Below are 11,648 nucleotides of genomic sequence, written 5' to 3'. Positions count from 1 at the left end.
CTTGCTTGTTTGTAGGTGACCAAATACTTATTTTCCACCATTATTTGCAAATAAATTCTTTAAAATTCAGACAAAATGATTTTCTCAAATTTTTTTTCACATTTTCTCTCTCATAGTTGAGGTCTACCTATGATGTCAATTACAGGCCTCTCTCATCTTTTTAAGTGGGAGAACTTGCACAATTGGTGACTGACTAAATACTTATTTTCCCCACTGTATATCAGTGCTACAGCATCCTTCCGAAAGACGAATAGTCTTTTTGTTCATTGTCTCATAGAAATTTATTGCTGGCCCACACATAATGATAAAGACCTTGAGACCAGCTGATTATTTCACTATACATAATCTGGGAAAGATCCCCCATCTGGGAAAGATGGGGGAGGAGAGATGCATTGGCGAGCCGGAGCTGAGCTCACACATAGAGGAATAATAGAGGAAACCAAGTCCTCGCTGGCCAGAAGGGGGCCACCAGCAGAACAGGGCACAGTGGTTCGGAGGAGCATCCGGTGTCAAACCGGGCAAGATGGAGCGGCTGGGCACTGCCTGCTGCCAGTGACACTTTAGGAATAAATACCACATCAGGCCACAGCGCAACATCTGAGCCATCAGGATTCCACAGGCAGCAGGGCTCGGCTATCGAGAGAGCATGCAATTCCCCCACATGCTTTGAGGAAACCATCGCCAAAAGGAACGCCGTCTTCAGTGAGAGCCATTTGAGGTCCGCAGATGCCAGGGGCTCAAATGGGAGGGACCAAAGAGCCTCAAGCACCAGAGAAAGATCCCACGCCGGTGCCACAGGGAGGTTGGGTGGGTGCAAACGCCGAGCACCTCTCAAAAACAGTACAACGTCCTTGTCTCGGCCCACCAAACAACCATTCAGCCCGACATGCCAACAGGAAATGGCAGCCACATATACTTTTAAGGTAGATGGAAACCGTCCCCGATCCAGTAATGCCTGCAGAAAGGTCAGTATGTCAGAGACTGAACACTGCAGAGACTGCAGTGTTCAGTCTCTGACATAATAAAAGGGTCCTGCCCTTTATCGTGGTACCAGGTCGCAAAGGCTGCCCCCTTGTTAGCATAGACAGCTTGCGTGGATGGCGACCATGCATTAACCATTGTACGCCGTACTGACCCAGTGTGTCTTGAAAAAGTGGGCCCCGGCCTTGCAGGAGCCAAATCCAGAGCAGGAGCCGGTCCAGTTTGGGGCGCAAAATCCGACCCCCCATCTGGGAAAGAAGATCCCTCCTGGAGGGGAGACGTATTGGCGAGCCGAAGCTGAGCTCACGCAGTAGAGGAAACCAAGTCCTTGCTGGCCAGAATGGGGCCACCAGCAGAACCCTGTGCCCCTCCTGACGAACCCTCAGGAGAGTCTGAAAAAGCAGCTGAATGGTGGAAAGGCATAAAGGAGGGTCCAGGGCCAGTTGTTTGCAAGTGCATCGTACCCCGGAGGGATGCTGTTGTCCAAGGAGAACCAAAGTTTACAGTGAAATGTGTCCCTTGAGGCAAAGAGATCCACGTCCGCCCTGCCAAAGACCTTCCAGATGCGCTCCACTACCTCTTGGTGAAGCTTCCACTCTCCTGGGAGCGGCTTCTGATGTGATACAAAATCTGCTGGCATGTTCTGTGACCCCGGGATGTAAGCAGATCGATCTGAGGCTGGCCAAGTGTGGAGCTACCCAGGTACCCAGATACAGGAGGATCCTTAATCCTCGTGCCTGCAGAGGAGAGAGAGCTGCTGCGACACATCGAGTGAACACCCTGGGAGACAGCGAAAGTCCGAACAGAAGGCCCCTGAACTGGAAACGCCTCCCTGAAAGGTAAAACGAAGAAACCACCGATGGGGCGGAGCTATTGGAACATGAAAATAAGCATTCCTGAGATCTATGGAAGTGAACCAATCCTTGGTGGTCAGGACACAAACAGGCATGACCTTCAAGTACACATTCAGGCCCCTGAAGCCTGGACATAGACCCCCGGTCTTCTTCGGAACCAGAAAATATATGGAATAAAAGCCCCCTGGATCCAGCAGGGGGTCGAGAGGCACTATAGCTGCCTTGGCCAGCAAGGTGCAGATTTCTTGGTTCAGTACCTGTGCCTTCACYGGGTCGCGGATCACAGTCATCCTGACCCGGCCAAGGATGGTTGGACAATACCCACAAGTCCAGGTGTGGGCAGCCCAGAAGCCGAGCTGTCCCAGGGTAAAATAACCGACCACTAGCAATCTGCAGGCCGCCTGGCCCTTTGAAGGCCTGGGAGGACACCAGCCAGACTGTGCAGCTCGAAAGGGGTGTGATGACCTGGCACCAGACCTCGAGGCTCAATGGAAGAAGGAGTTGGGCACAAGGACCTCCGTGAAGGACCTGCAGCTGCCCAAGTGCCAACTGGTTGGCGACCACGTCTGAAGCCCTGTCAGTTGCTGCCTTGTTTGAGAGGCCTGAGCTCTCAAACGGCCTGAGTCCAAGGCGTCAAGTGCTGCAGAGCCGAAAAGTTCCCCCAGAACTACAGGCAAGGCCTGGAGGGTTCTCCTACAAGGCTCAGTAAGTGGCAACTGCGCCAACCAGACCTGGCGGCGAGCATGCACCAGCATGGAGAGTGTGCATCCAAGCTCCCTCGTCATGAGAGCAAAGGCCTGCAGAGATGCATCAACCAGGTTTGTTCCACTGGAATCTGTTCTACTGGGGTGGTCCAGTGGAACAGATTTCCAGGAAGAAGACAGAGCCAGCATAAGATGGGAGAGAGAGTTCCCAATCCGGCTCATGTGGGGCCCAGAATCGCCTTGCAGAGAAGGTCATCAGTAATACGGCACTGAGGCCGTGGACAATGTGCATTGGGCCGCAAAGCCTCATTAGGTGGGATAATAAGAGAGGCAATGCCCGGTTCCACCAGTGGCATCTGCCCCAAGCCAACCCTGGGTGCCTCCTGCATGGCAGCCAGGACCCTGCCATCTGTTGTCAGATGTGAAAGCGCCTTGGTGTCTGACCAGCAAGCATGTAGTTTCCGTATATACTCCTCCGAGGGAGGAACCACAAAGGTAGCCTCTGATCTACTGCGCCTAAAGAAAGCGCTGGAAGCTGCAGACTGGGCCWGAGGAATATCAATCTGTAAACAGGCAAGAGCCGTTCGAACAGTGGCTCCCCCGTATCCTTCTGGGAGGCAATGAAGTCGGACCCAGAGGCCCCAGAGCCAAGCTCTGGAAGGTTCTCACAGAAATGGGTGCCAGAGGCTGCCACTGAAATAGCGTCGTCATCATTGACTGATGCTTCATCCCACTCAGGAGGGAGCGCCGCGATCACCATCAGCCTGAAATGACTGGATTAGGGCCTTCACTTGGGCCAGCTCAGTAGTGAGGTGATCCACTCTTGTAGACAACCTCCCTGCATCGGTCCGTCTGGCTCGCTTTGCTGGCACCGAAAGTGTAGCCACTGTAGGCCGTTTGCACATCGCCTGTCGGCAACGGACTATGCAGCGCCCGCCCAGTCAAAAGGCTGCTCAAGCGCAGCCAACGGATCCTGCCTGACTGACTGGGGCATGACACAACAGTTGGGGTAAGCGTTATCCGACAGCGCCTCCCGGAGACGTTCCACACTGAGACAGGAGAGACACAAGTCATGCCCGTCATGAGGCTGAAGCGGAGCCAGACAGGTCGAGCAGCATAAATTATCCAGCATCCTACCACTGAAAGGCGTGATTAACCCGCCACCAACAAGAAGTCAACACGAGCAGAAAACGCCACTAGCGATTCTGTTGTAGGAAAACCCCTGTAGAGGCTACAAGCTCAGGGTGAGCATAAATGCCCCAGYGAGTCCGATAATTAACCAAAGATGAACTCAGCACGAGCAGAGACACCACTGGTGAGTCAGATAATTAACAACAAAGTACGATGGACTCAGTGCAAGCAAAAGCACCACTGGCAAGTTTAATTAAACAAACTATAGAAGAACTCAGCGCGATCACAAATGCTACAGGTGAGTCAGATAAAACACAACAAAGGAAGATCAACTCAGCGCGAGCAGAAACACCACCCGGTGAGTCAAAAGAGTCACAACAATTAATGTGGCAAATCAAAGTGTTGAGAAAAGAGCTAAACTTACCAGTCGTCGCAGAGGCGACCGCAGATCAGGTAAAGGTGAAAACAGCTTGTGCAAACCCTGGAAGGCCACACTTACCCGCAGCTCCGACCAAACTCGGTCACGGGGCTACCAGCAACAAGCAGCTAGGACAACAGTGGTACACACAGAAGCAACCAGCTTCACACGACCACAYGCTTGTACTCAACACACCTGCGCGTGAGTGGAATAAAAGGGATTGAATGCTATATAGACTATATATGTGACTATATAGAGTCACGTGGGTTCCCGGCAGGTCACAGGTGACTTTGTTGTCATTAGTATTCAACCTGCGCATGCGCAAGAATGATCATTCAGTGCTTGAAGCACCGCCTCTGTTGGTTAGTAGGGATGAAATAGAACCTGTTATTTGTCTCAGAACAGCAGCATGATTCACACACTGACCTCACTTCCTCTCCAGCAAAGTCAAACACTTTAGTGATGGTGACTTTAGCCGATGCTGATGGTTTGGCTTCTGTACTTAATGAAGTCTCCTTTAACACTGAACATTCAGTCTGTAAGTAAAAACACATTCATCAAACCAGGACAAAGACATTTAAAGAGTCATAAAGTGGTGATTGCAAACTGACAATCAATTACCATGACAACCAGGGGTGAAAGTAGTTTTAAATTCCTGGGGTTACTATGACAAGAGTGTATATATATATATATATATATTTATATAGTTAGGAAAATAAATTTCAGATATGCTAGTTTTTAAACTTAACTATATGTAGTTGGGACATAAGTTTGATTATATTAATTTTAGCAACAGTTAACCTTGGTGCATGTGAAATATTAGCTAGAGCATGAATATTTTGAGTAGATTTTAATTTAGGTAGATTTGGATAATGATTCAATTTAAAATAACGACTGATTTTCTTAACTTACATAAAATCACAAACGGTTTTGAAAAAGGGCCTTCAGTAGAGAATGTCTTCTCCTATCAGAGGAAACAGATGTGCTGTGCTAGGCAGTTTACAAAAACAAAAGTAATGGGGAAAAACAGGATGGGAGAGATAACKTCTGTCTGTTTACGTACTAGGTCAAATTCTTTGGTGTTTTCTATGAGGTAAGAAAAACACTGAATTTCTGGAGAAAAACAAAACTAGTATTTGGAATATTATGGAATTGCTCAGGCAGGAAAACAAGCAAGGTCTAGATGAAAAATAAATCTCTTTCTGACAACTAGGGTCTTTATTCAAATGAAAGGGAGGAACTGGGAGAAGACTCCAGGTGTAACTGGCATGAGAACATCCTGTTTTGAGAGTGACCTTTGCCCTCTCTTTATCTCTGGTTTTGAATAGGTCTCCCATTCTATCCAAGTAATTTGAAACTGCTTAGAGATTTAGAAGGAGAGGACATACCTTCAATGCATATATTAAAATTAGGATTATTTCGGGATTCAGGAGACTAGAGGAAAGACAACGAGCAAAGAAGTTAAACATTTTATTCCTCTAGTTTTAACAATATATACACCATGAGATGCCATGAGACCTAAATTCTGAACATCATGGCATGTAGTGATCCCAGTTTTCCATATCTGGCATTCATTTTAGTTTTTAAACTGGTTGTATTGATCCTGTATCCAGACAGAGGGATAATCAGTAGCCCAGCATCATGACCTGTTTGTTCTGAAGATGATGCAGCTTCCACTTCGTCTTCCTAACATGGCGCCTCCTCACCCTAACTCTCATACTGATAGGAGGAACCACAGAGCTCTGTTAAATTAAAAGCACATCTTCTGAAGTTGGGATATTTTTCCTCCAACAGGTTCCAGAGAAATCACCTCAAACCAGATGTTGGACTGGATTTTATTTCAATGTCATTTGTGAATGCTAGCTCGTCATTTTCAACTGTTAAGCTATAAAAGTTGAAAAAGGTTATCATTTTGGAGAAAGTATCATCAACTTTCTCCAAAATGATATTTCCACTAAATAAGAGGCAAAAAAATTGTTTGATAGAGGAAAAGTCTCTTAGACTCTGAGCTCAAAGCAAGATGCCAGAGAGCACCAGACTATTTTTAAAAAAATATTAGACAATTAATTTAATTTCACATAATTATCACGGTAGAAGCCATTTGTTTGTTAAATACATAATGAAACATATTTACCGTGTTTGATGTTTGTTGTGGATGACGCATACTCGCAAAGAGCTAAGTAAGTTTGTTGTTTATTTAACGTTCAGAAACTACAGCGACTGTAAAGAGCCACAGCAAAGGTAAACAAAGGTAAAATAACCCGAACAGGTGATCAACTCAAAACCACTCCTACCTTTTTACTCTCTCTCTTTGTCGTTTAAGCACACCCGTTGCCGTGGCAACCGTCTGCGCTGCACAAACCGAGCAGAGATTACGTTAAAAACATAACATTCAGTCTGTTATGGTATTAGGTTTTCAGGCTTGATATTTATTTTGCGATTATTAATAATCGCTCCCTGAACACAGCGGTGGTTGATTAGTTCATTTTAAACTCCTGCTCTGCTACTTATTATTATCCAAACTTATTTGGAACCGAAATGCACAAAATTGTGCAACACCTTGTTGAAACAATAATTACAGAGATTATTATTTCTGTTGGGTCATTAATTGGAACGCGTGATTGTTTTCTGTTGTTCTTTAATAAAGTTACGAACGTTTTGATAAGGAGCCAAAGGAGGACGTGCTGCTGGTCTCAGCGTCCTGGCGGCGTTCAGTTTGTCACCTAATGTCGAGATCGACTCAAAACCTTCCGCGATCCACGTATTGCACCCCTGCTCTAGCAAAGCACGAACAATTCAGAAACAATATGAAATGGGGGAAAAAGCTATTCATTAATTGATTAAATTGTGTTTTAGATAGATTGTTCTTAAAAAACGAATCAGTCACGGCTGATTAGTGGGTGCCCTCACGACTGCACAGTGCACATTGATTTTTTGTTTACAGCAGACAGCTGCTCCCCTTCTCTTGCAGGCAGGGGCGTGGTAAAGGGGGGAAAATTATGACAATTCTAGGTTCCCTGACCAACAGGGGGCCCTCCATAATTTAATTATTTATTTTTTCTTCATAGAAATAAAAAATAAAAAAAATCGGGGCCCTGTCACAATTACAAATTTAAACACATATCCATATTTGTCCTGAACCCTCCCACCCCCCTGCKTTAAATGGTTCGTTGCTGCTTGGAGCGCTTCAGAGCAGTCAGTTTCAGCGCTTCAGCAGTCAGAGCACTCGCTGTTCAGCAGCAGTCAGTGGAAGATACAAACGATTGTGGCAATTACTATGCTGCTAAGAAAAAATACAAAATCATTTTTTCAAAAAAAGAGAGAGGGAGAGAAAGAAAAAGACAAGAGTKTTAATTTATAACCCAGTTTTTCTCCAAGAGAGGTGGGTAGACTGTGTGAGATTATCAACCAATTAGCATAATTAGCTTAGCCAGACTGCTGTTCGCCTCCATTTCATTAACATTTAATGAATTAAGGAAAGAAATTACCAACATATTCATATATTTAACTTGTCCCTTGTACCTTTTACCACTTAACAATAGGTGAGTCAGTCAGCAGCAGTTATAACCCACATCCCTCCTGACCCGTCCTCTCCTGAGTGAAATTAAAGTTGCAGTATGTAACTTTTATATAAATTTTTGTTTTCCACATATTTGTTAAAACTGTCATTATGTTGTGACAGTATGGTATGAGAGGTAATCTGTGAAAAATCTATTTCCTCTGCCTTCTCCCAGTRCAAGAAACAACCAGTCAGTGGCAGGATAGTTTTAGTGCTGTCAATCACAATCTCATGTGGTGCTGCTCATCCTTCCTTCCCCTCAATTTGTGCTATGCTGCAGCTAGCATAGCACAAAACAGTGAATGCTCAGTTTAGTTAGCATAGCTACCAATAACAGTAGACAAACGGTTTCTTACAATGATAAGTTGTTTCTCCACCATTAGCACATTTAGCAGTGAGTGAATGAGGCTAATTCACAGTGCTAAGAGCGTCCTACTAGTTCTGATTGGTTGTTTTGGTCAGAACAATGCATTACTTTAACCAGTAATAGTAATTCAGGAAGGAGATGGAGGAGATTTATTGTTTTCACAGATTATCAGTCTCATAACAAACTGCTACGACATGGTGACAGCTTTAACAAATATGGAGAAAACATTTTTTATTAGTTTTGTACTGCAGCTTCAATAAAATGCAACTACATAGCATTTTTGAGAAGTCTGGATTGCTTCATGTATATGTATATTTTGCACTTTTGACTGTTGCTCATGGGGAGAGATATTTCAGTAATCTAATAGAAAAAATGTAAGCAACCTACTTGCATACTGGATGTGGACTGTTGGATGTTAAATTCATGAGCAGTAAATATTGTGCTAGTATCAGTATTGAACCAAAGAAAGCAAGGCTTTCTTTTRGTTCAATACCATTTTATAGACCCTATTTATAGGGTCTATAAAATAGACCCATAAAATAGGGTCTATAAAATAGACTTATTTTATAGACCCATAAAATAAGTCTATTTTATGGGTCAAATAGACTTAAAAAATTGTAACAGCAGCTGCGCAGGGGGATCCAAACAAATTTTTTGTCAGGGGGGCCACGATTCCTGGCAACCCCCCTGCTTGCAGGTACTGCATACCCCCTCTAAATTTTTAGGGGTACGCCTACCCCTAAACCATACCCGCCTACTTTCACCCCTGATGACAACCATCTGTAGTTCAGACAGTTGTCATGGTAACATTGTTTTGAAAAACTCAGACATCTCCCCTAGAACATATTTACCTCCTCAGTGGAATCTGACTGGCAGCTGGGTGCAGAATCTTTGGGTCTTGACCCAACATCAGACAGGAAACTGGCCCAAAGATCATCAGACTTCTTCTTCCGTTTCTCCTCATCATCACTGTCTTCCTTCGTCAGACGAGCCTCTACCTGCTTTAGATCTTCTTTCCTCTTCCTGTTTCCAACGATTCATAACATCTTTACGATTATCATGTTTATTTTACTGTGAAACAAACTCTCTCACTAAAAACATACTTTTTTTTTTATTGTACTGTGGAAGATGTTGCATTATAAATTAGTTTATTTATATGGCAGCAGCTCACCCCACAAATAATTCTAGATGAGAATGATAAAGTAAACACAATGAAAGCATATAAAATCCCATTAAATGTAAAATACATTTAAGTTTTGTCTGAGTGCGTTTTGGTAAAAGGAGTTTCTTATCAAAACTAACAATAAAAAATGATAAAAAAATAATTCTTATTTGATTTGTTTTTAAATGCAAATAATTTWATTATAAAATATTTTTCTCATAATCAAAGTGATATTTAAAATTGGTTCAATTTTATTCTCATATTTTTAAAACAGAGAAGATATTTCTCAGATATAACCAGGCACCTGGTATCATGGCATGGCACACACATGGAAATGATAAAAACCTCACACACACACACACACACACACACACACACACACACACACACACACACGCAAGCGCACAAACGCACACGCAAGCGCACACACGCAAGCACAGAGGCAGACAGAAGGTTGTCTTGATGCAGGAGTTGGTGTCAAAAGTGGAAAAACCAAGTCATTTCTTGCTTTCCATTGTAGGTAATTTCAGGTTTTAGATTTTAAATTTAAAAAATGAAAATGTTTTTTTTTTTTTTATAGCTTGTTTAACCACAAAAAAAATGTGTTGTTTAAAATGAGACATTTGTGTTTTAATATTAAGGTCAAATAATCTCCGTTTTGGATTTTTATTCCTGGTTTCTGATGACCAAACCATCTCTGAACCAAAACATTCAGAGCCTGGAGGCAGAACATCAATGCTGAGAGCCGATTCAGATGTGAGCCCGGACTGTTTCAGTCCTATCAGTCCCAAACACTCGTACTTCATTACCACAGATCCATTAACTAGAGAAAACACACAACTATTGTCTGTCATCACGTCATAATACCAAGCCACACACTCACAATCATGAGGCAGTCATACAGTGACAGCGGCGTCACCTGTGCAGCTCAGTCTCTGACTGCGACAGGAAGTTGTTCTTTTGATTGGACCCCTGATTTTTGTATCTCACACTCACTTCCTGCTGATGTCTTTTCTTTTCTTTTTATTCTTGAGGTCAGGATGAGGCACAGTGTCATCCTCATGGAGAGGGTCTTCCTTCTCACACTCATTAATGTCATCCTCACTGAGGTTATCGTCTGAAAGAAAGACCAGTGTCATACACAATTTTAAAAATATACAGAAAGTTACCGTTTGTGTTTTAAAAGCTAATATTTACATACAGTGTATAAAAAGACACTTTCTTTTTTCCTTTTTGTCTGACATTAGATCAGACTGAACCTTTCCTGTTTTGGCCCATCAATATGATCAAAATGATTTCTGCAATAAAAAATGATCTGAATAAAGAAAGATTARATTTTAGAGGGTTTTAATAGAACTTTCTTGAAATTCAATAGTTTACATTCACCAAGATGAGTTTCCATGAACTTCTAGCAGCTATGTGCTGAAGCAGGAGCTGAAGGATGATTTAGACACAACCTGGAGCTCACTGGTCAACAGACAGACACTGAGGCAGATTGACATTTCAACACCCACTGTGTTTAGAGCCTAAGTGAAATAGTAATTAATGCCAGTGTGTATGTACGTGTATGYGTGTGTGTGTGTGTACATTCTACATCTTCTTAAACCCTCACTTGGTAGATGGTCAGGTTCTGGTTCTGCTGGAGGTTTCTTCCTGTTAAAGGGGAGTTTTTCCCCTTCACTGTCACCACATGTATGGTCAGTATGAGGGATTACTGTAAAGCCAACAATACAACGCAATCTGGTGGGTTTCCTTAGACAGAAAACTTTGTAACCAGTCTGAATAATAAACAGAATCTGCCTGTGTGATTGTCATGAGTTGTGAACTGGATCCAAGGCATGATTAACCACTCTGGTCAATGACGGGGTTTTCCCCCACATCAAAACCCGCTGTGCAGAAAACGGCTAGACATTCCACAAAATGATAACTTGTGGAATGTCTTAATCATTTTTTCAAATGATTTAAGAGTTTGAAAAAAAAAAAAGTAAACTTCAGTCAATCCACAAACGTAAGCCGACATATTGTTTTTTAGTGAGGGTTTTTCTAAACTGTATGGTATGGCTTCTATGTCTGGTGAGAACGGAAGGTTGTCTGGGATTTGAAAACATAAAATGTTGAACTTGTGATGAATATTTTTCAATGCGTTATCGCGGAACCAAAGGTTGAACTAATTTAATCCAAACATTGCTTCGGCGTGTTGTCTCAGTTTTTATTATACAAATGGAGAAAACATTCAACAACTTTCAGAAGTGGTCAACACAGAAATGGAAAAATTACAGTATTGGCTCAAAAATAATAAACTAGCTGTAAATTTAGATAAAACTAAATTCATGATATTCGGAAACAATAAAAAACAGGAAAGTAATCCAATTAAAATATCAATTGAAAGTGTTGATTTAGAACAAGTACATGAAATAAAATTCTTGGGTGTCATGTTAGACGATAAATTCAGCTGGAAACCACAGATCAGCC

At 42.9% G+C, this 11,648-nt stretch overlaps 1 protein-coding gene across 1 annotated transcript in view; it reads right to left on the bottom strand.

The window, feature by feature from the left end:
• Positions 1 to 11,648, bottom strand: part of cfdp1 (craniofacial development protein 1) — a 24,194-nt gene that overhangs the window by 11,180 nt on the left and 1,366 nt on the right. The window contains exons 3-5 of the mRNA XM_008410908.1: positions 10,173 to 10,293; positions 8,866 to 9,037; positions 4,515 to 4,624 (exon numbers count right to left, since the gene is read on the bottom strand). Of these exons, the coding sequence (XP_008409130.1) occupies positions 4,515 to 4,624; positions 8,866 to 9,037; positions 10,173 to 10,293 (403 nt within the window). The remainder of the gene's footprint in view (positions 1 to 4,514; positions 4,625 to 8,865; positions 9,038 to 10,172; positions 10,294 to 11,648) is intronic.

This window comes from Poecilia reticulata, linkage group LG6 (genome assembly GCF_000633615.1).
Source record: "Poecilia reticulata strain Guanapo linkage group LG6, Guppy_female_1.0+MT, whole genome shotgun sequence".
Lineage (NCBI taxonomy): Eukaryota > Metazoa > Chordata > Actinopteri > Cyprinodontiformes > Poeciliidae > Poecilia > Poecilia reticulata.
This window is presented reverse-complemented; position numbering and strand designations above follow the sequence as displayed.